At 42.8% G+C, this 25813-nt stretch overlaps 1 protein-coding gene across 2 annotated transcripts in view; it reads left to right on the top strand.

Moving 5' to 3' along the window:
• cwc27 (CWC27 spliceosome associated cyclophilin) overlaps positions 1–25813 on the top strand; it is a 303583-nt gene that overhangs the window by 238706 nt on the left and 39064 nt on the right. For both annotated transcript variants that reach the window (XM_041193079.1, XM_041193086.1), the window contains 2 exons: positions 12106–12215; positions 25493–25596. In XM_041193079.1, coding sequence (XP_041049013.1) covers positions 12106–12215; positions 25493–25596 — 214 coding nt within the window. The remainder of the gene's footprint in view (positions 1–12105; positions 12216–25492; positions 25597–25813) is intronic.

Raw genomic sequence — 25813 nt, 5'->3', positions numbered from 1 at the left:
CATGCTATCAAGTGGCACTTGCTCACTGACATTCAGTTTGGGTTCTGCCAAGGCCACTCAGCTCCTGACCTCATTACAGCCTTCTTTCCAAAATAGACAAAAGAGCTGAACTCCAGAGGTGAGGTGAGAGTGACTTCCCTTGACATCAAGGTAGCATTTGACTGAGTGTGGCATCAAGGAACTCTAGCAAAACTGGAGTCACTGGGAATTGGTTGGGGGAGCTCTCCATTGGTTGGAGTCATACCTCGCTCAAAGGAAGATGATTGTGGTTGTTGGAGGTCAATCATTTCAGTCCCAGGACATCACTGTAGGAGTTCCTCAGGGTAGTGTCCTAGGCCCAACCACTTTCAGCTCCTTCCTCAATGACCTTCCTTCCATCATAAGATCAAAAGTGGGGATACTCACTGATGATTACATAAAGTTCGGCACCATTGGCAATTTCTCAGATACTGAAGCAGTCGATGTCCAAATGCAGCAAGACCTGGACAACATCCTGGCTTGGGCTGACAAGTGACAAGTAACATTCATGCCACACTAGTGCCAGGCAATGACCATCTCCAGCAAAAGAGAATCTAACCATCGTCCATGACATTCAATGGCATTACCATCACTGAGTCCCCCACAAGCAACATCCTGCGGATTACCATTGACCAGAAACTGAACTAGACGTATAAATACTGCGGCTAAAAGAGCAGGTCAGAGGCTAGAAGTCCTGTGATGGGTAACTCACCTCCTGACTCCTGTCCACAATCTACAAGCCACAAGAGTGTGATGGAATACTCTCCACTTGCCTGGATGAATGCAGCTCCAACAACACTCAAGAAGCTCGATATCAACCAGGACAAAGCATCCCGTTTGATTGGCACCCCATCCACAAACATTCACTCCCTCCACCACTGACAAACAGTGGGCAGCAGTGTGTACCATTTACACGATGCACTGCAGAAACTCACCAAGCCTGCTTCAGCAGCACCTTCCAAACCCACCCTGACTTGGAAATATATTTCCGTTCCTTCACTGTTGCTGGGTCAAAATCCTGGAATTCTCTCCCTAACAGCACTATTGGTGTATCCACACCATGGACTGCAGCAGTTCAAGAAGGCAGCTTGTCACCACCTTCTCAAGGGCAATTAGGGATGGGCAATAAATGCTGGCCTAGCCAGCGACGTCCACATCCCATAAATGAATTAAAAAACTCAGGCCTGGGTTGAAATACAATCACATAAATCTATGAGCCTCCAGCCTTCTTCTGTTTGACAATTCAGCCACCTAACTACAGTTGACAATTAAGATGATGGCAGTGGAATTCCAGGGGAAATCAGACAGTAATCGGCTGCATGCTCCATTTTAATTGCACCTGCTCATTTGGCATCAAGTGAGTTGTTCAAAATTCCCTCCTTAGATAATGAACTCAAAGATTTTTGGTTGGTACCTTAACTAATCTTTAAGAACTTTTCACCTCTTTATCTTTCCCAAGTTTTCTGCACTGATTCAGGAAACATCTGGCCTTAGACTTTAATCTTTAATCAAATCTTGTCACATACCAGGAACTACTTTTTAATGTTTCTCCAACTTTGCCCATAACTTTAAGATGCCTAAGAGAAAACCTCTGTAAATGCAAAGCCTTTTGTTTTTGTGCTGATAACATTCTTTTCCCCAGTACAGGGCATGACGTCAAACAGTATGGCAATTCAGCAGGACTACCTCTACTGAACCAACCATGCTCCCTCCACATACCAAAATAAAAAATTAATTTCTTAAATGTGAGAAGCAAATTTCTAATTAACTTTCCCAACTGAAAATTATTTGACCTGAAAATTTTTATCCTAAAATTATCAATTTAACTTTCTTCCCTGCTCCGTATCATAACACAGCATCCAAACATGTAGTAGCATGTCATTATGATTCGATTCGGATGGTGAAAGCAAAAAACATTTGGTATAAACCATAATCTGTGAATTACAGGCAGATAAAATCATGTAGCTTTTGAATCTTGATATTGTTGATTTTTCTAAAATCATTATTCAACCACAGCCTTCCTGGATATTCTTTCTTAGCTTAGTTTTTGTTTACTTTGCTGTAGGCCTTTGAAAGACAAAAGATTGGATAGTATTTGTAATAATGTTAGTTATTGTCAGTATAAGGTATTCTTGAATTGAAAGAAATCCATGGTCTTATCTCCCAAATATATAATCTGTCTTTCTGTTCCTTATTGGAAACCCCATGTGCTATGAAGAGCCAATTTTAATTTAATTTTAATTTAAATTTAATGACAAAGCTAACTTGGTCAACCTTATAGATTTATTTTCTTTTTGGGGCAAAACTTATTCTTTAAACTTATACTTGTGAACATGTGGAGAGGATTGTGACATTAATGCAGAACTGTTTCATACAAAATTTCCTAACAGTAAACAGTCGCAATATGCTTGATATCTTGAAAATGGTGACAAGTGATCAAATGCAAGTGCCCTTCATAATCTTTATATGTAATAGAGGTAAGAAATATGCACCTGTGTTCCCCTCTATTGTATTGGATTACACTGCACTGTGCAAATGGAGATGCCTATAACAAGGATTGATACATCAGAAATTTGACTTGCATAGCTTTGGTTGAAGTGTGTACAGAATAAGAACATAAGAAACAGGAGCAGCAGTAGGCGATTCAGCCTTCAAGCCCACTCCGTCATTCAGTGAGATCATGGCTGATCTCTGACTTCGACACCATTTTCCTGCACTATCCCCGTATCCCTTGATGTTTTTAATATGTAGAAACCTATCAATCTCAGTTTTGAACATGACTGAGCTGCCACAGCCTTCTGGTGCTGACAATTCCAAAGATTCACCACCTCTGAGTGAAGAAATTTCTCCTCACATCAGTCCTAAATGACCTGCCTCTTATTCTGAGACCACGTCCCTTGGTTATAGACATCCCAGCCAGGGGAAACACCCTTCCTGCACCAACCTTGTTGAGTCCTGTAAGAATTTTGTATGCTTGAATGAGATCATCTCTCATTTCTCTAAACTCCAGAGAATAAAGGCCCAGTCTATTTAATCTATCCTCATCGGACAATTCCACCATCCCAGGAATTAATTTAGTGAACCTTCGTTGCACTCCCTCAATGGCTGGTATATCTTTCCTTAGGTAAGGAGACCAAAACAGCACACAATGCTCCAGGCGTGGTTTCACCAAGGCTCTATATGATTGCAGTAAGACACCTTTACTCCTGTGCTCAAATCCTTTTGCAATAAAGGCCAATGTACCATTTGCCTTCTTAATTGCTTGCTGGACCTGCATGTTAACTTTCAGTGACTCGTGAACAAGGACATCCAAGTCCCTCTGAAGTTCAACAATTTCCAACCGCTCACCATTTATGAAATACTCTGCCTTTCTATTTTTCCTATCAAAATGGATACCCTCTCCTTTTTCCACATTGTATTCCATCTGCCTAATTTTTACCCACTCACTCAGCCTCTCCAAATCCCTTGAAGCATCTTTGCATTTTTCTCACAACTCACACCTCCACCTAGTTTTGTGTCATCTGCAAACTTGGAAATATTACCTTTAATCCCCATGTCCAATTAATTGATGTAGATTGTGAACAGCTGGGGACCAAGCACTGATCCTTACAGTATCCTACTCATCTCAGCTTGCCAACCTGAAAATGACCCATTATTCCTACTCTCTGTTTTCTGTCCATTAACCAGTTCTCAATCCATGCCAGTATGTTACCCTCAATTCCTTGTGCTCTAATTTTGTTTACCAACCTCTTGCGTCGGATCTTATCAAAAGCTTTCTGAAAAGCTAAATATGGCACATTCACCAGTTCCCCCCGATCTGCATCCTCAAAAAACTAGGAGGATTGTTAAACATGATTTTCCTTTCATAAATCCATGTTGACTCTGCCTAATCCTAACATTATTTTCTAAGTGTCCTGTTATCACATCCTTTATTATGGATTCTAGTATTTTCCCTACCACTGATGCCAGGCTCACAGGCCTACAGTTACCCATTTTCTTTCTCCCTCATGTTGGGTCCCTGGGGCATGAAAAGAAATCCAGAACTTTATTCTTACCGTTATTTTTTTTAAAATCGATCTCCTGCTGAACCAAAAAGATGCGTCCAAGAATATTGAAGGAAGTGAGAGTGGAAATTGCAGAGGCACTGGCAATAATCTTTCAATTTTCTCTGGATTCAGGGGAGATGCCAGAGGACTGGAGAATTGCAAACATTATGTGCTTGTTCAAAAAGGTTGTAAAGATCTGCCCTGCAATTACAGGCCAGTCAGTTTAACTTTGATGGTGGGGAAACTTCTAGAAACAATTATTCGGGATAGAATTAATAGTCACATGGAAAAATGTCGATTGATTCGGAAGAGTCAGCATGGATTTGTTAAAGGAAAATAGTGTTCTATTGCTGCAGTTTGAAGAGGTAACAGAGATGGTTGATGAAGGCAAAGCCATTGATGTGGTGTATATGGACTGTTTGATACAGCGCCACACAACAGACTTGTGAGGAAAGTTATAGATCATGGAATAAAAAGTAGCAACCTGGGTACAAAAATTGGCTGAGGGATATGAAACAAAGAGTAATGGTTAATGGGTATTTTTCAGGCTGGAAAAAGGTTTGTAGTGGAGTTCCCCTGGGGTAGGTATGGGACCCTCACTTTTTCTGATATATATAAATGATCTAGGTCTTGGTGTGCAGAAGACAATTTCAAAGTTTACGGATGACACAAAATTTAAGAGAATTGTAAACTGAGGAGGAGGACAGTGTAGAACTTCAAAAGGACATTGACACATTGGTGGAGTGGGCAGAAAGGTGGCGGATGAAGTTCAATGCGGAGGTGTTACATGGAGAGACATATAAAATAAAAAGTACTATTCTAAAGGGCATGCAGGAGCAGGGAGACCTGAGTGTACATGTACTTAAGTCATTAAAGGTGGCGGGAAAGGTAGAGAGAGCTGTTTCTAGAGCAAATAGTATTCTAGGCTTCATTAATAGGGGCATAGATTAAAAGAGCGGGGAAGTTGTGATGAACTTATATAAGAGACTGGTTAGACCTCAGCTGGAGTGTTGTGTAGTTAGGGTTTGGAATGCACTATCTGGAAGTGTGGTGGAGGCAGGTTCAGTTGAGGCATTCAAGAGGGCATTGGATGATTGTTTAAATAGAAACAATGTGCAGGGTTATGGGGAAAAGGCAGGAGATTGGCACCAAGATAAAATGCTCAGGGAGACGGTGCAGACACGATCGATTGATTGGCTGCCTGCTACACTGTAACAATTCTGTGATTCAGTGATACTATGTCTGCTATAAGCCACATGACCACAGGGTTGGGTCCTTTGTTCTGGGAGCTACCACCATGAGTCACAAGAACAAAAGAATTATTTTTTCAGCAGGTGGAATCTCACACTTCATTGCAAGGACCCCTTGTGTTCATCAAACCCCCCCAGGAAAGTCATACATCAAAATTCGTTATGCCTGCAAAGCTGCTAACAGACTCATTGAAACAAAGAAACATAGAAAATAAGAGCAGAAGTAGGTCATTCCGCCCTTCGAGCCTGCTCCGCCATTCAGTATGATCATGGCTGATCCTCTATCCCAATGCTGTCCTCCCACTCTCTCCCCATACCCCTTGACACCTTTAGAGTCCAGAAATTTATCTATTTCCTTCTTAAATATATTCAGTGACTTAGCCTCCACAGTCTTCTGTGAAAGAGAATTCCATAGGTTCACCACCCTCTGAGTGAAGAAGTTTCTCCTCATCTCAGTCCTAAATGGTCTACCCTGTATCCTGGGACTGTGACCCCTTGTTCTAGACACCCCAGCCAGAGAAAACATTATCCTTGCATCCAGTCTGTCCATCTCTGTCAGAATTTTATATGTTTCAATAAGATCTCCTCTCATTCTTCTAAACCCCAGCGAATACAAGCTTGGTCAGCCCAATCTCTCCTCATACGGCAATCCTGTCATTCCAGAAATCAGTCTGGTGAACCTTCACTGCACTTCCTCTATGGCAAGTATATCCTTTCTTAGGTAAGGAGACCAAAACTGCACACAATACTCCAGGTATGGTCTCACCAAGGCCCTGTACAACTGCAGTAAGACATCCTTGCTCCTATACTCAAGTCCTCTCAAAATGAAGGCCCACATGCCATTTGCCTTCTTAACTGCTTGCTGCACCTGTATGCTTGCTTTCAGTGATTGGTCCCTTTGTATGTCAACATTTCCCAATCTATCATCATTTAAATAATACTCTGCCATTCTGCTTTTCCTACCAAGGTGGATAACTTCACACTTATCCATGTTATACTGCTTCTGCCATGTATTTGCCCACTCACTCAACCTGTCTAAGTCACCTTGAAACCTCTTAACACCCTCCTCATCGCTTACATTCCCACCAAGTTTTGTGTCATCAGCAAACGTGGAAATTTTACATTTCATTCCCACATCCAAATCATTGATATATATTGTGAATATCTGGGGCCCAAGCACTGATTCCTGCAGTACCCCACTAGTCACTGCCTGCCACTCCAAAAATTACCTGTTTATTCCTACTCTCTGTTTTCTGTCTGCTAACCAGTTCTCAGTCCATGCCAATATATCACCCCCAATCCCATCTGCTGTAACTTTACACACTAACCTCTTATGTGGGACTTTATCAAAAGCTTTCTGAAAATCCAAATATACCACATACACTGGTTCTCCCCTATCCTGCTAGTTACGTCCTCAAAGAACTCCAGTAGGTTTGTCAAACATAATTTCCTTTCCATAAATCCATGTTGACATTGACTAATCCCATTGATATTTTCTAAGTCCTGTTATCACGTCCTTTATAATAGACTCGAACGTTTTCCCTACTACTGAGGTTAGGCTAACCGGTCGGAAATTCGCTGTTTTCTCCCTCCCTCCTTTTTAAAATAGTGTAGTTACATTTGCCACCCTCCAATCTGCCGGGACTGTTTCAGAATCCACAGAATTTTGGAAGATGACAACGAGCACATCCACTATTTCCATGGCCACCCCCTTTCGTAACTTGGGGTGTAGATTATCGGGTCCTGGGGATTTATCAATTTTCAGTTCCATTAATTTCTCCAGCACTATTGATTTAGTAATACTAATTTCCTTCAATTCCTCTTTCTCACTAGACCCTTGTTCCCTAGTATTTCTGGGAAGTTATTTGTGTCTTCCTCCTTGAAAACAGAACTAAAGTAGTTGTTTAATTGCTCTGCCGTTTCCTTGTTCTCTGTTATAAATTCTCCCACTTCATACTGTAAAGGACCTAAATTTGCCTTCACTAATCTTTTTCTTTTTACATACTTATAGAAGCATAAACAGTCTGCTTTTATGTCCCTTGCAAGTTTGCTCTTATAGTCTATTTTCCCCCTCTCAGTCAATCTTTTGGTCCACCTTTTCTGAATTCTAAACTGCTCCCAATACTTTTTCTATCAACTTTAAATGACTCCACTTTGGATCTAGTACCAACTTAATTTCTTTTGTTTGCCATGTTTGAGCCACTTTTCCTGTTGCATTTTTGTGCCCGAAAGGAATATATAACTGTTGCAATGCCAACATTTGTTCCTTAAATATTAGCCATTGTCTAGCCACTGTCATTCCTTTTAATGAAGTTCCCCAATCTATCACGCCTCATATTTTTGAAGTTTCCTTTGTTAAGATTTAGGACCCTAGTTTCAGATCAGACTACTTCACTTTCCATTCTAATGAAGAATTCTATCATGTTATGGTCACAGTTCTCTAAAGAACCCTGCACAACAAGATTATTAATTAAGCACTTCTCATTGCACAATTCTAAATTTGGGATAGCTTGTCCCTTGGACGGTTCCTCAACATACTTGTCTAAAAAACCATCTTGTACACACTCCAGGAATTCATTCGCCACAGTATTATTGCTAATTTGGCTTGCCCAGTCTATATGTAGATTAAAGTCACCCATGATTACTGTAGCACCCTTGTCACATGCATCTCTAATTTCTTGTTTAATGCTGTCCCCTACCTTATCATTACTGTTTGGAGGCCCATAGACAACTCCCACTAATGTTTTCCTCCCTTTGTTGCTTCTTAGTTCCACCCAGACTGATTCTACACCTTGATTTCCTGAGCCAATATTCTTTCTCACTATCGCGCTGATTTCATCCTTAACTAACAACGCCACGCCACCTCCTTTTCCTGTCTGTCCTAAATATCAAGTACCCTTGGATATTCAGTTCCCAGCCTTGGTCATCCTGCAGCCATATCTCCGTAATCGCAGTCATATCATACCTGTTTACATCTATTTGCTCTGTTAATTCATTTACCCTATAGTGAATGCTCTGTGTGTTCAGATACAGTGCCTTTAGGCTTGTCTTTTTAACACCTTTATACATTTTTTGTACTGTGGCCCTATTTGCTTCTAGCCCTTGTTTCCTCTGCCTTCCACTTTTGCTTTCTATTTTTCTGTCTTTCATTCCTATCTTTGTTTCCCTCTCTTGTGTCTCCCTGCTCAGGTTCCCATCCACCTGCAAATCTAGTTTAAACCCTCCCCCACAACACAAGCGAATATCCCTGCGGGGATATTGCTCCTGGTCCTGTGGGGTACAACCCATCCAGCTTGTACAGGTCCTATCTTTCACAGATTCGGTCCCAATGCCTCAACAATCTAAATCACTCCCATCTATGCCATCTCTCCAGCCACGCATTCACCTGGTCTCACTAGCATGTGGCACTGGAAGTAATCCTGAGATTACTACCTTTGAGGTCCTGCTTTTTAATTTATTTCCTAGCTCTCTATGTTCTGCTTGCAGGACCTCATCCCTCTTTTTACCTATGTCATTGGTACTGATATGGACCACAACTTTTGGCTGTTGACCCACCTCCTGCAACCGCTCAGCGACATCCTTGACCCTGGCACCAGGGACACAACATACCATCCTGTTGTCATGTCTGCAGCCACCGAAGCATCTAACTATTCCCCTTACGATGGAATCCCCTATCACTATTGCTTCCCCACTCTTTTGCTCTCTCCACTCTGTGCAGCTGAGCCACTCGTGGTGCCACGAACTTGGCTTTTGCTGCATTCCCTTGAGTAACCAAAATGGAACATCTGTTGGAGAGGGAGATGGACCCAGGGCCTCCTGCACTACCTGCCTGGTGCTTTTATTCTGCCTGGCGGTCAACCATTCCCTTTCTGCCCGTGCAGCCTTTACCTGTGGTGTGACTACCTCACCATACATGCTCTCCACAAAGATCTCATCATTGCAGATGCTCCACTGTGATTCCAGGCGCATGTCCAGCTCTGAAATACGGATCTCGGTTAGCTGCAGCTGGAAACAGTTCCTGCACACATGGTCCCCCTGGACACTGGAAGTGTCCCTGACTTCCCTCATAGCACAGTAGGAGCATTCCACTTGGCCGAGCTGCCCTGCCATGACTTCCCCTTAAATTACTCCCTTTACTTTTACTTCCTCTAGTTTAGGGAATATTAAGGACAGAAGAAATACTTACCAGGTTCTACTTACCAAGGACGCCGCTCTTCTTACTGAGAGAGGGTAGAAAATGAAAGGATCACCTCCTTCCCTCTTCAGCGAACTCCCTCTCTCACCAAACTCCAACTTAGGCACTTTAATGAAGCCGAAAGCAGCATTCCACTGCAGACAAAAGCAACACTTTAGATGGCTTGCTTTTATGCTGTCGGACTCTAGCTTCTGAAAACCTATTTAAGCCAATTAGTCAATTTACTAGCTGCAGCTGCAAGCCAGCCTGTATAACCCCTGTTTTAAAGTTGGACGAAAACTCACCTTCTCCCATCCCAAAAAACAACTTTTAATTAGTTGCTAAGTTAAAGAAAGATTATACTTTAAGTTAAAAAAAGGGGACCAAAGGACGTCATTTGTATCTGATAAGCTCACCCTTCTAGTGAAGTTAGATGGACCTGCCTGGTAATGGCTTCCTGACACCAAACCCTTGATATGAATGGTAACTCTTTCAACAGTTAATGACTGGGACATTATTGATGTTTGCAGTTGTTGGAAACAGAAATCTCAGTCCAAGGACATCACTGTAGGATCATCTCAGAATGCTGAACCAGGCCCAACCAACTTCATCAATGTCCTAAAAACAAAAAAACTGCGGATGCTGGAAATCCAAAACAAAAACAGAATTACCTGGAAAAACTCAGCAGGTCTGGCAGCATCGGCGGAGAAGAAAAGAGTTGACGTTTCGAGTCCTCATGACCCTTCGACAGAACTTGAGTTCGAGTCCAGGAAAGGACTCGAACTCAAGTTCTGTCGAAGGGTCATGAGGACTCGAAACGTCAACTCTTTTCTTCTCCGCCGATGCTGCCAGACCTGCTGAGTTTTTCCAGGTAATTCTGTTTTTGTTCATCAATGTCCTTCCCTCCATCATACAGTCAGAAATGCAGATATTCACTGATGATTGCAGTTTTCAGGTCACAACTCCTCAGTCTGTGCCTGTCGACCCTGGATAGCATTCAGACCTGGGCTGATAAGTGACAAGTAATGTTTGTGGCACACAATGCCAGGCAGTGACCATCCAACCACCTCCCCTTGATATTCAGCAAAATTGCCAAGATTGAATTAGCCACGATAAGCCTCCTGGGGATCACCATTGACCAGAAACATAACTGGACCGGCCACACACGTACTGTGGCTGCAAAATCAGGTCAGAGGCTGGGCATTCTCTGTCAAATAACTCCCCTCCTGACTCCCAAAGTTATTTATAAGGCACAAGTTCAGGAGCATGATGGCATATTCTCCACTTGGTCTGGATGAATGCAGCTCCACCAATACTCAGGAAGCTCGACATATCCAGGACAAAGCAGCCTGCTTGATTGGCACCCCATCCACCACCTTTAACATTCACTGCCTCCATCATTTTCCCTGTCCACAGTGTATACCATCTGCAACAACTCGCCAAGGCTTCTTTGACGGCACCTTCCATGACCTCCACCTTAGAAGAACGAGGGCAACAAGCATATAGGAGCTCCGGCACCAGCAAGCTGCAAACACAACCACCTGGAATTTCCCCTCCAAGCCACTCACCGCCCTGACTTGGAGCTATATCGCCGTTCCTTCACTGTCGTTGGTTCAAAATCTCCCTAACAGCACTGTAGATGTACCTACACCATATGGACTGCGCGATTCAGGAAGGCAGCTCACCACCACCTTCTCAAGAGCAATTATGGATGGGCAATAAATACTGGCATAGCCAGAGACGCTCACTTCCCATGAAAGAATTTTAAAAATCCTCCCTTTGAAGTCACACACCATTCGGACTTGGCACTATAACATCACTCCTTTATCATTGTTGGGTTAAAATCCTGGAACTCCCTACCAAACAGAGCTTTGTGTGTAGGTATACTACAAGGTCTGAGAGGTTCAAAAAAACAACTCATCACCCCTTTCTCAGTGGCTATTAGGACTGGACATGAAATAAAATAAAGACTTGGATTTATATACTGCCTTTCATGAATGTAGGACTTCCCAAAGTGCTTTACAGCCTGTGACAGTTTTGAAGTGCCACTGTTGCAATATAGGAAACACAGCTGCCAGTTTGGGCACAGCAATCTATTACAGACAGCAATGTGATAATGACTAGTTAATCTATTTTTATGATATTGATTGTAGGATAAATATTGACCAGGACAATGGGGAGAACTTACCTGCTCTTCTTCGAAATAGTGTTTTAGATCTTTTATATTTACCTGTGAGGGCATACGGGCCTTAGTTTAACGTCTGGTCCAAAAGATGTCACTTCTGACGGTGCTGTATTCATGCAGTACTGCACTGGAGTGTCAGCTTAGATTTTTGTGCTCAAGACCTTCTGACTCAGGCAAGAGTGCTACCAATTTTGCCATAGCTGATGCTGCGGTGACAAATTTAATTTATTTTCAAGTGCCAATTAGATTTGTCCAAGATTGTCTCTGACAGTTTCTTCACCATTAGGCTGACTGACCTGTAATGCCCAGATTTATCCCTTTCCCCTTTTTCACATAGAACATAGAATTAGTTGTGCTGAATATACTTTGCCTCCAGGAAACAAATTACAAAAAAAGTGTAAAGATGTAATTGTTGTTTTTATTTGTTGACAGAGATAGAGCAGGCTCCAAATAGTGCAGTGGCAGAATATTTGAATGAAAGGAAAAAATATGAAGAACTACGAAGACAAAAACCAAAGAATGGGTCCACCCGTGAGGAACAGGTAATGGATCTTACACAAGAATCTTGATCATATTTTCAGCTTAATGCTCTGTAAGAATCAGTAGTGGTCTTGTTTAGAATTCGTGGGCTTGCATTTCAATCTGGGCTCAAGAACCTGATGCCTGGATAATTTTTGGGCCCACACTGCATCTGCATCACTTGTGATGCAATCTTCAAATGTAGATTCCATAATTGGTTTAGAGGCAAACTCAATGCCCACCTGGTAGGAGCTGCCTGCAGAGAACAGTCATCAAAAGCAGCTAACAGCTATGACAGGGCCTGCCACTGCCTTGCAGAAGAGAGGAGGCAACACATAAGCACGCCAGCTGTCTCACAACACAAAAAGATGGCCAAACAGCCAACAGGCACTGCACCCGATCTAGAACAAAAACCCCTAGTGGGAAAAACTTTTCAACCGGGAAAAAAATCAATTCGTTGTACCCCGCATTGAACCCGACATCTGTGTACTAACGTGCACCATACTGTTCGGATTCGACAATATACAAAGTGAAAATTACTATTTGGCCCTCCCCAGCCCATTAAGAAGCTCCTCAAGGAGCTTAGGAAGCCATAAATTGAAGGCGAGTGGCTTTTCCCACCACCCCCTTGATTTGAAAATTCTTTTTGTGCATCCTGGAGATGTCGAGACACTGACATGCCACTCAGGGACGCTATTTTCAAAACACACCTGCTCCACTTCTCGACCCCATGGGCAGTTGAAAATCCTGGCCCATATTGCAAAAATTCAGTGAAGTGTTCAGAAAGTATTTTTTAGAAGTTATGCAATAGCATGTCATATGATGCTCTATGTTAAAAAGAAAATGTACCAAAGTATTGAATGTAACTGGAAAAACTTACACACGATATAGATCTTCTCAACAGACTCTTGGGTCATGTGAAGCTGTTACATTGTGAATACTTTTGTTACTATCACTGACATGTTTGGGTTTCATGAATTTTAGTAACTTAATTCCACTGCAAAAATCTCAGTCCTTCTTTGCAGAAGGAAAAGAAGCTCAATACTTTGCATTCATTCAGCCTGCATTTACTAGTAGGAAGATTTCCTTTCCAACTAAAATTATTCACAATCTTGGCCGCTCTTGTAATCTCTGTTGACTCAGAGTCTTATCTTATGCTGGCACCTCAATTCTTCTTACTCTGCAGGTCCTTCAAGATGCTTACTCCAATTCTTCTAGCAAAAAGTATTTCGGTCATTCTGCGATCAGATGTTTTATCATAAGAACCAGTTTCTTCAGTCATCAGAACCTGATACAATCAGTTACCAAGGTGCAGCCCAAGGGTGGGAGTCAGCTTGATTAGCATGCAGTTCCTGATTTTTCAACATAACTGTTCTCTGCAGGCAGCTCCTACCTGGTGGGCATTGAGCTATAGCAACAGCAACCCCTGAGAAGTTAGGCGCAAGCCTGTCACTGCATGGCCAGGAAATCCTGGCCTGATTTTACAGCTATCAAGCTGTTAAATGGCTCAGATCATGGCTTCTGCCCCCACCTGGGAGGAATCCCGTCCCTAAGAACTGCCGACCAGTCAGATGGCCGTCAGCTCTCCAATCCCAGCAGTGCCACTGGGAGCGGTGATCACTGCTGGGACTGCAGGTAAGTGGTGCAGTTTCACTAGGGGCGGTCAGGCCCCAAGTAAGGAGGGCGGAGTGTTACGATTGGGTTGTCGGAGTGGGGGAACAAGTGGGAGTGGGGGATCGCTGTTGGGGTAGTTCTCGGTTGGGCACAGGATGCCCAAACAGGAGGCGCCTCCCAGTTTGCAGCCAAACCTGATGGCTTCTCCAGATGTGGGCAGCCCCCCATTCCTGGTAAAATACCAGCTGACAGCAGGAGGAGACCTTAAAGTGACCATTAATTGGTGCAATTGCAGTGGAGGTGGGTAGTTGATAGGCCTGGCTCCGTACCACCAGCCAACCTGTTTTTATTCTCCTACCCCCACCACCAGCCAGTCCATTCCTGGTTAGGGGTGGAGTAAGGCGTACAATTCTGGCCATTGTTTTCAAGGGAGCCAGATCAGCATTCAGCAAGCATCAGACCCACTATTGACATGCTTTGACAATAGCAAAGAATGGAACTAAGCAAGGACAGGTAATAAAGCGGAGGCGTTGGAGGAAGACAATATCAACCAAAGAGTGTAGCGAGGTTGAGGAGGATGATGAAGTATATTGCATGACATACGAACGAATGTAAATGACAGGCACAAGAAGACTGACTGATTCATCAAGCCTGCCCCACATTCTTGATACCTGGAATATTATGACCAGACACTACTTAACCCCCACCTTCAAAATAACATTGTAATATCCTCAGAGAGGCAGGAATACAGAAAAAAAATCCCAGGGCCAAATTGGGGAAAAATACCTAGAAATTTCCTCTCTAACCCATCAGGCAATCATAACTATTCCAGAAGACCATGCAAAATACAGTGGTTGCTGACAAAGGTCATCAACCTGAAATGTTAACTCTGGCCCTTATCGAAAATGGTGTCATGGTCCCGAATCCAGATATCCTGACCACATATCTGACACAAACCATTTTTGCAGGATGGGGAATGGGGGCTGGACGGATTTCACACATGCACATTTCATGGAAACAGTTTCACATTTAAAAGTGCAGCTGACTGCAGGCAGAAGTGATTTTCGTCATTGCCATTTCCTGAACCAACTTACGATTTTGTGCAAAAGTCAGTTGAAGGACTTTGGAGAGCACAAGAAGTTTCAAGAATTGCCACAGAAGGTCAGCCATTCCAAATACATGTGTGGCTAACACCCAAGGGTGTTGGAGGTTAGGGCCTATGGCCTTGGAAAGGCATGTTTGGCCCATCTGACTCGGGTAATTAGGTGGGAGGAAGGATAGTGTGCCAAAGGGAAGGCGTGCACATCCTGCCAAAGCTGAGGAATGGGGATTGCATATTTGCATTGCATATTTGAGCCATAGAGGCACTTGAGCAGCAGCAGCTTGCAGCCAGAGGGAGCAGACAAGGCCAGGAGTTGGAGGCAGGGCAGCACACACCAGGTAGAAGGAGGAGGACCACAAAGTTTTACCCCAAGGTAAGGGTATGTCGTCTCCGAAGGTCATATGTGCCATGGTGCAACAAGTTCCGGCACCATAGTCTGCAGATTCACCTGCCCTGACAGCGGCACTTAAGGTGACAGTAGCTCTAAATTATTATGCTACCAGCTCTTTCCAAAGATCAGCCACAGACCTCTGTGACATTTCACAATCAGCCACACACAGGTGCATCAAGGTATTACAGATGCTCTCTTTGCTTGGGTCAGGGAGCATGTAACCTTACCAATGGATTTAGCAGTGCAAACACAGAGGGCCAGGGCCTTTGCAGAAACAGCAGGCTTCCGTCAAATACAGGGAGCTATCAGCTGCACCCACAATGGCACCAAGTAATCAACCGGAGACTTTCATAAACAGGAAATCCTTCTACTCATTGAATATGCATCTGGTGTGTGACCACACCGTGGTGTTTCTGCACATATGTGCATAGTATCCTGAATGCTGAGGAATTTGTAGCTTTTTCAGACCCCAACAAGGTCCATGATTGATTTCTGGGGGAACAAGGAGCACCCCTTAATGAGGTGGCTGATGACCCCCTTTAGGCAGCCACACATGGAGCCTGAAAAGCAGTACAACAATCGCCTCAACACAGCTGAACAGGCTATTGGCATCTTGAAAGGGTGCTTTAGGTGCCTTGACCATTCTGGCGGATTATTGTAGTATTCCCCTTGCAAAGGCCTTCTGAATAGTTGTAATCTGTTGCATGCTTCACAATATGGTGCAGTGAAGGGCCGAGAACAGGAGAGGATAGAAGCTGGCCCTGTAGTTATGACATCTGAGGAGGAGAACAATGCATAAGATGAGAAGGAGGGGGCATCTTGACATGTAGGAAATACTGTACCAATCATGTGCGGATGACTGCCTTCAACACAGCACTCATGGTTGAAGTGCACCTGATAAACTGGACTTGATCATTGAGTCTGATCGTTGATCCTCCCTTAAAAAGCAATCATTGGTGGACAAGAAATGCTGCAAGGACCATCTCAATCTGCAGCCTTTGGTGTACCTTATCTGAAAGTCTGGGTAAGGAAACACTGCCATGCATGCATGGGAACAAGGTGACACGGTGCCCTGTACTCGCAAATACATTAAGTCCTCATTTTAAGTTGCCCACTTAAAGTTGGTTCGTTTTGATTTTTTTTATAAAGGGTCGTTTTCCCCGATTTAAGTCACGATGTCATCGCCTTCTGCATCATTATCATGTGCGTTGCACATCATCAGCGTCCTTACGTCATCACCATCTGTCTTCGTTGTGCATGCATCATTGCCGTCCGTCTTCATTGTGCACACGTCAACTTCATCCATCTTTATTGTCTGTATATGATCATGCATCATCACAGTCCCATCATCATCGTGTGCTGCATGTCATCTTGCATTGACCCCTTTAATGTAAATTCGGGTCCCGTGACCCGATCGGTGCCATTGTTAGTGAGGGTGTTTGTATTCAAGGCATCCTTGATTTTGTTTTTAATCCAGAGGCTTCCAAACACCCAAAGCCAAGAGTTGTTTTTTTTTTTCAAGCAAAAAGCTGAAGCCTGGGCTGCTCATCTGTGTGCAATTCTTCCTGACTCAAGCTGTTTTAAATTTTGGAGTTTCAGGAGTGGGTGAGAAACCAAAGCCATTGAGGTCCATAAGAGGTGCAGTACTGTACTGTATTTGTTACTGTACACAAGTACGATGAAATTGCTTTCCTTGTCTCAGGACTTGTTTGGGTGAAAAATACAGGGTGTACCCTCGAGGTTGATTCCCTGTTCAAGTTTGCAGCAGGTGAGGCAGAGGAGCTGTTTTAAAATCAGCAAACCATTTGCAGTTGGTGAGGCGGAGGAACAATTTTAAAATCTGACTTAGTGCTGCAATCCCTTGGAATCACTTTAAATATGAGCCAGAAACACCCAGTAAGTGGTGGTAGTAAGCCTGCTGCAAAAAGAAAGCAAGAAAAACCATAAGCCTAGCAGTGAAATTAGATGTTTTAAAACATCTTGAGGCTGGAGAATGAGCAGTTGATATTGCTGGAGTGCTGGGCTACCCCGTACATTTATGAGAGCAACCTGTAGTAATACTAACAAAATCAAACAAAGCGCGCAAAGTGTCACACCTTTAAGTACTAACAGGGTGAGTCGGACTAGAAACAGCATAATGGAGAACTTGGAAAACTCTTGGCAGTCTGGATCGAAGACCAAAACCAGCGCCAGTTTCCTCTTGGTTTGATGGCCATCCAAGAAAAAGCCAGAAGCCTGTGTGAAGACTTTCAAAATGAGCAGGTTGAGAGTTCTCAGTCAGAAAGTTTCAATGCTAGTTGTGGATGGTTCAAGCGTTTCAAGTGGTGTTCCTATCTACACATCATTAAAATGTCATTTTAAGCAGCTAGTGCTGATATAGAAGAGACTAATGAATATCCTGCCCATCTGAAGAGAGTCATGGAAGAAGGTGACATGGGTTCAAATCCCAACAGTGTCAGTGTTAGAATTCAGTTAATAAATCTGGAATATAAAGCTAGTCTCCGTGATAGTGACCATGAAACCATTGATTGTTGCAAAAACCCATCTGGTTCACTAATGTCCTTTAGGGAAGGGAACCTGCCATCCTTACCTGGCCTACATGTAACTCTTGATCCACATCAATGTGAACAACCCACATCACTTAACTAACTTGACTCTAGCTGGTTGACTCTTGACTCTTAACAATTAAGGATGGGCAACAAATGCTGGCCTTGCCAGTGGCACCCACATCCCATGAGAGAATAAAAATAGGCAACATATGGTGAGAATGCGCCATCATTCTTAGAATTTTGGCATGGCTACAACACCCGCATGGGCATCAACAACATTGCTGATTCATGAATGAAACCACTTTGTTATGTCTGAATAGTGTGTGGCAGAAATTGAGGCCCGAGTGTATCACTCGCCTTAGAGAATCTCACGATGCTGTCCCTGAGATTCAGAGTGAAATCATCACATTGGTAAGACAGGCTGGCTTTGATGAAGTGGATGAGGTCGATGTATTGGAATTGCTTGCTTCCCACAAAGAAGAATTGCCCAGTGAAGTCTCAATGCAGCTCGAAAGTCAATGAGCTGAAGAGGAAGACTGCTTTGAAACATTTCCCCTCGAAATTTGCCAACAAAACAACTGTCAAGACTTTGCCAGAAGAGGAAATGCAAATCTTTACAGAGGATAGAGCGCAGTGCCAAAGTGAGCAGTGGAATCAATTATTTCATTAACTGTCAGAGAGAGATCTACTGGGAAAAGCAAAAGAAAACCCTTCGGTAAATTTTTCAAGGTTGTTGACGATCCTGGCCCTTCATCCCATTAACTGTACCAGGACCTGGCTGTTCAATTCAAAGGCAAAATCACTCCAACTTCAGTGATTTAATTCTGCTTTTCAGAAGAAGAGGACCAGAACCTCAAACCCTAAGGTCATGGCACCATGCAGGCAACTCAAAGCACCATCGTCAGTGTCTTCAAAAGATCCTTCAAATCCACTGGCAAGAAATGCAATGCAACAGCCAGGTCTTCCCCCAAGCCTGTATGCCTAGTACCGAGGCCCTAAATCACTCAAAGCCAACTCCACTGAATTGCTTCAGGGGTGTCCCCAAATATCCCTGAAGAAGTCAAACATCTCACCAACTAATAATGAATGACCAAAATGTGGGAAGCTTCATTCGGGAAGGCTCCATACTTAGAGAGACTTTGTTGGAAACATGCAAGAGGCTAAGTCAAGATGGTGGAAAGAGTGTGAAATCCTCCATGTAATTCATCAATTGACCTTCTAAGCAGTCAGGGGGAGTCCAGAACCAGGGGTCATTGCCAGAGGATATGGGGTAAACCATTTAGGACTGAGACGAGGAGAAATTTCTTCACCCAGAGAGTGGAGAGCCTGTGGAATTCGTTACCACAGAAAATAGTTGAGACCAAAACATTGTATGTTTTCAAGAAGGAATTAGATATAGCTCTTGGGGCGAAAGGGATCAAAGGGTATGGAGAGAAAGCGGGAGCAGGCTATTGAGTTGGATGATCAGCCATGATCATAATGAATGGCAGAGCAGGCTCGAAGGGCCAAATGGCCTACTCCTGCTCCTTGTTTCTGTGTAACACCTGCCCACATAATGGCAGAGTTGGGAGATTGCACATTGGTCTTATAGTCCAGTGTCAGCAACCAGTTGCACAACTGTAACATTTAGAGCTCACCTGCCTCTTAATTGACGTCTCCTCCCAGGACCAACAGCACTTCCATCCACTTCCTGCCTCATAGCAGGAACTCCTTACAGATTAGCCATTTAAACTGTGCCCGAGACGTATTCCCAACATATTTCTCCGCATCTCTACTGCTTCTGGGGTCGATGGGCCTGACTCCATCCTGCCCCCTACCATAGAGCGAAAATCTGGCCATTCAGGGCAGTGTCCACTAAAGCAGTTTCAACGAGGTGAGAAATTTCCGCGCATCTGCTTCAGGAGCAAAAATCCAGGCCTCTGTTTCTCTCTTTACAGAGGATACCAGACCTTTTGAGTACTTTCAGCATGTTCTGTTTTTATTTTGCTTCTTAAGTCTATGCTGTTTTATGGCAGTCCAGTAGTTTTATGGTCACCATTACTGACACTAGCTTTTTGTTCCATGTGTATTTAATTACAAACCCAAGAAGCAGGAGTAGCCGTTCGCCCCTTTTAACCTGCTCTGTCATTCAGTACGATCATGGCTGATCGGACTTTGACCTCAACTCCAGTTTCCTGCCTGTCCCCCCTCAACCTTGACTTCCTATAGTTCAAGAAGTTGTCTATCTCAGCCTTAAATATTTTCAATGACTCAGCCTTCACAGCTCTCTCAGGTAGAAAATTTTGAAGACTCGCAATCCTTAGAGCAGACATACCTCCTCATCTCCATCTTAATTGGGCAACCCCTTATTCTGAAACTATTCCCTTCCAGGAGAAGGAAAAACAGTGGAGAAACTTAAGGGACTAAAATTCGACAAATCCCTGGGACCTGATGGCCTACATCCTACACAATATAGCTGCAGAGATAGCCCTGGCTATGATTTTCCAAAAATCCCTAGATTCTGGAATGGTCCTAGCTGATTGGAAGTTAGCAAATGTGATCCTGCTATTCAAAAAAGGAGGGAGAAAGAAAAACAGGCCAGTTAACCTGACGTCAGTTGTCAGAAATTATTAAGGAAGTTTTAATAATGCACTTAGAAAATAAAGTATAATCAGACAAAGTCAACATAGTTTTAAGAAAGGGAAATCATGTTTTACAAATTTATTAGTTTTTTGAGAATATAACTGATAGTGTAGATAAAGGAGAACTAATGGATGTAGTGTATTTGGATTTACAAAGACATTTGATAAGGTGCTGCAAAAAAGGTTAATAGGCAAAATAAGGGCTCGTGGAAATGGGGTGATATATTAGCTTGGATGGAGGATTGGCTAATACAGGAAGCAAAGAGTAGACACAAAGCTGGCATTCTCAATTTGACAGGCTGTGACTCGTGGAGTGCCGCAGGGATCAATGCTGGGGCCTGAGCTATTTACAATCTATATTAATGACTTAGACAAAGAAACAGAGAATAATATACCTAAGTTTGCTGATAATACAAAGCTAAGTGTAAATGTAAATTAGAGGAGGGCACAGAGAGGCTGCGAAGATATAAAAACAGAATAAGTGAGTGGGTAACAAGATGAAAGATGGAGTATAATGTGGGAAAGTGAAAATTATTCCCTTTGGTGTAAGAGTAAAGCAGAATATTTTTTTAAAATGCATGAAACTTGTAAATTTTGAAGCTCAGAGAAACTTGAGTGTGCTCACACAAGGAACACAGAAAGTTGGCATGCAGGTACAGCAAGCAATTAGGAAGGCAAATGACATGTTGGCCTTTATTGCCTGCATCCTAGGGTCTTGAAAGAAGTGAATGCTGAGATAGTAGATGCATTGGGTGCAATTCAAGTAGGGAGGGAGACAAAAAGCAGGAAACTATAGGCCAGTTTGCTTTATGTCTGTTAGAGGGAAAATTCTAGAGTCCGCTATTAAGGAGGTAATAGCAGGACATTTAGAAAACCATAATACAATCAGGCAGAGTTAACATGGTGAGAGCCGCATTTGACCAAGTGTGGTATCAAGGAGCCCTAGCAAAACTGGAGTCAATGGAAATCAGGAGGAAAACTCTCCACTGGTGGGAGTGATACCTAGCACAAAGGAAGATGGTTGTGGTTGTTGGAGGTCAGTCACCTCAGCTCTAGGAGTTGCTCAGGGTAGTGTCCTCAGCCCAACTATCTTCAGCTGCTTCATCAATGACTTTCCTTCCATCATAAGGTCAGAAGTGGGGATGTTCACTGATGATTGCACAATGTTCAGCAGCATTCATGACTCCTCAGATACTGAAGCAGTCCATGTCCAAATACAGCAAGACCTGGACAATATCCAGGCTTGGATTGACAAGTGGCAAGTAACATTCTCGCCACACAAGTACCAGACAATTTTTTGTAACAGTCAGAGTTTTATCTTCTACTCCCAGATGAGTCTTAGCAATTGCCAAAGCCATCTTGCAGTCTCACCACTTATAAAAACCCTCGCCAACTCCTGAATTCAAAGTGCTTCTCGTACTCGTAACCTTAAGATTCACCAATTCTAAACCAATCAGGAATTACAAATATTATCCCGCCAAGAGCCCCCAATTGTTATGACACAATAGTTGGTAACGGCTGAGTTGTTCAAATCCCAGAGAGAAACTTGATCAACTGTCATAACCTAATTCTCAATTGGTATATTTGAGATGCAGCTCTGAGTTCAGGAATAAAACCACCAAGCCTCAAGAGGTTTTTTTATATAAAACTAAATTAAACATTTATTAATTTAACAACAAATTTAAGCACATACACATGTCTACAAATTACTACCATAATAACTTTTAAAAAAATTAATCACTCCCAGGTAAATCTTTACCAAGGCAACAACAACCCGTAGAGTTTAAACAGACACCAGGCAAAGCACATTTGACCATACAAATTCAAAATTAGGTTTCAGTTTGGTTCCTTTTGAGACACAGTTATAGGTTTACAGACTGGTTACATGTTAAATGCCTCTGACTCTCACACACAAACTCTTTTTGGTTTATACCTAGCTTCCCCTTTGAATGTAAATTTTCCATTGTATTACTAGGTTTTTAAATTTTACCTCTCCTAACAATAACTCTTTCATTCCACCAATTTTATTAGTAATATAAACACATTGCTTAGCGAATCCCAGCTAGATGCAAGATTTTACCCATTATTTTGAATGCTTTATTCAACAAATGCAAATTGCACTTTACGTTTTACTCCTTACATTTATCTAATTAACATCTCAAACCATTATACATCAAAGCACCCAGACTAGCTTACTTTAATCCAGTTTAGCCACACACAGACACACACATAGACACAGAACCTACAAGTCCAATTTAAAAATAATTTCTAATAACATTATGCACATTAGTATCTTTTCATAACAGTCTTGCAGAAGTTAAAAATAAAGCATGATTTAAAATGGAGGCACACCACTTCCTTAAAATGTTTTACTGATTGACTTGCTTCCTGAGAATGGATAGGTCAACCTCCCTCCAACCTGCCTCAGTTAAAAAAAGAAGTGCATAAGTTGGAGTTGGGTTTCCTTCTTTATTTTTAACTTCGCCACCCACCATACGGAATTGAAATTACCCTCCTAGAGTGTGTGCTAATATAAATATGGCAACATTCTCCAAGGCATCTGAACTCGCACCAATATGTTTTTTTTTAAAACTTATTCATTTGGGTGAAAGAAATTTTGTGTTCATCAAAGTTAAAAGAAGTCGTTGTGGATTGGTACAGCTTTCCCATCCTTGTCATTAAGTATCAACGCAGAGCATGCCCAGGTCAGGTTTAGCATAATTACTGAGTAAACATTTCTTCTCTCTGCCACAGCAAGTACTTTGAGCCCAACCTTTGTGGAGGCAATAGCGTAGTTGTATTGTCGCTAGACTAGTAATCCAGAGACCCAGGGTAATGGGTCGAATCAAAGGTTAGGGGGGAAGGCGGGAGAATGGGGTTGAGAATCTTGTCAGCCATGATTGAATGGCAGAGCAGACTCGATGGGCCGATTGGCCTAATTTCTGCTCCTATATCTTTTGGTCTTATGGAATCCACGGTGGATGGTGGAATTTGAACTCAATTTTTAAAAATCTGGAATTAAACGTCTAATGATTGTCGTAAAAACCCATCTGGTTCACTAATGCCTTTTAGGGAAGGAGATCTGCTGTCCTTACCTGGTCTGGCCTACACATGACTCCAGACCCACAGCAATGTGGTTGACTCTTAAATGCCCTCTGAAATGGCCTAGCAAGCCACTCAGTTGTATCAAATCGCTACTAAGTCTCAAAAAGGGAATGAAACCAGATGGACCAATTAGATAAAAACAAAAAACTGCAGATGCTGGAAATCCAAAACAAAAACAGCATTACCTGGAAAAACTCAGCAGGTCTGGCAGCATTGGCGGAGAAGAAAAGAGTTGACGTTTCGAGTCCTCATGACCCTTCTGTTGAAGGGTCATGAGGACTCGAAACGTCAACTCTGGACCAATTAGCATCGATTTAGGCACCGGAAACGACAACAGCAAACACAGTCCCACTGACCCTGCAACGTCCTCCTTACTAACACCTGGGGGCTAGTGCCAAAATTGGGAGAGCTGTCTCACAGACTAGTCAAGCAACAGCCTGACAAAGTCATCCTCGCGGAATCATATCTTCCAGATAATGTTCCAGACGACACCATCACCATCCCTGGGTATGTCCTGTCCCACTGGCAGGACAGACCCAGCAGAGGTGGCAGCACAGTGGCACACAATCGGGAGGAAGTTGCCCTGGGAGTCCTGAACATTGACTCCGGACCCCATGAAATCTTTTGGCATCAGGTCAAACATGGGCAACAAAACCTCTTGCTGATTATCATGTACTGCCCTCCCTCAGCTGATGAATCAGTACTCTTCCATGTTGAACATCACTTGGAGGAAGCATTGAAGATGGCAAGGGCGCAAAATGTACTCTGGGCGGGGGACTTCAATGTCCATTACCGAGGCTGGCCCAGTTGCACGACTACTAAAGGACATAGCTACTAGACTAGGTCTGCACCAGATGGTGAGAGAACCAACAAGAGGGAAAAACATACTTGACCTCATCCTCACCAACCTGCCTGCTGCAGATTTATCTGTCAATGACTGCATCAGTAGGAGTGGCTACAAGAGCAGGTCAGAGGCTCACCTCCTGACTCTCCAAAGCCTGTTCACCATCTACAGCGTACAAGTCAGGAGTGTGATGGAATACTTCTCACTTGCCTGGATGTGTGCAGCTCCCACAACACTCAAGAAGCTTGACACCATCCAGGACAAAGCAGCCCACTTGATTGGCATCATATTCACAAACATTCACTCACTCCACCACCAACACACAGTAGCAGCAGAGCACACCATCTATAACATAGCACCTTCCAAACCCACGACCACTACCATCTAGAAGGACAAGGGCAGCAGATAGATGGGAACACCGCCACCTGGAAGTTCCCCTCCAAGTCACTCACCATCCTGACTTGGAAATATGTCGCTATTCCTTCACTGTTGCTGAGTCAAAATCCTGGAACTCCCTCCTTAACAGCACTTTGGGTGTACCTACACCACATGGACTGCAGTGGTTCAAGAAGGCAGATCACCACCACCTTCTCGAGGACACCTAGGGATGGACAATTAATGCTAGCCCAGCCAGCAAAGCCCACATCCCGTTAATGAATAATCAAAGAAAAATTTCCACTTCTCACAGCTGCCATCTTTACAAGCAGATTTGTGCTGAGCGCATCAGGATCAAATTGAGTCTGCTCAACTCTTAAAGCTAGTAGACAGGAGACTTTTGTCACATCAGTCTGTACTGGATTTAACCTCAGATCTCAGAGGTCAAAAAACAATGTGTAACTTTGTTCTGCAACTTGCTCTTCCATGGGCATTAGACATAAACAGATCACTTGCATGTATTTCCATAATCCAATTTATGACAGGAGATAAAAGAAAATGTCTTATAAAGTAAGGAAGACAGAATTACCTATTTTTTACAAAAAAAGCAAATATCAAAGCAAATTCAAATCTCAGACCTAAATTACGAGGACAGAAGCAATTTCTTGTTAACCAATTACAAATGATTTATGTTAACAGACTTTGGCATTACTTGATCGATTCAAATTGAAGCTAACAAAGGCTATCTCTGAAACTCCAGAGGAAGAACCAGTTCAACCAGAAGGAGAAGATGATCAGGGCTGGTGAGTACTATAAACAACAAAGTTTATTTTTTTTATGCCTTTACTTAATTGTTCAAGAATTAATATCTAACTTGAACTTTGAATGATAAGTGTTGACAATCTGTCTTTTTTAAAAGAATGAAGTTATAGTCTTGGCACAATATTTTTGGAAATTGTCCATTTTTGATATTTTTCGTAGTAAATGTCCTATAAATTAGTCCATACCAGCCTGCTGCAT

Source organism: Carcharodon carcharias, chromosome 1 (genome assembly GCF_017639515.1).
Source record: "Carcharodon carcharias isolate sCarCar2 chromosome 1, sCarCar2.pri, whole genome shotgun sequence".
NCBI lineage: Eukaryota > Metazoa > Chordata > Chondrichthyes > Lamniformes > Lamnidae > Carcharodon > Carcharodon carcharias.
Note: the sequence above shows the minus strand (reverse complement) of the source record. Positions and strands in the feature narration are given on the sequence as shown.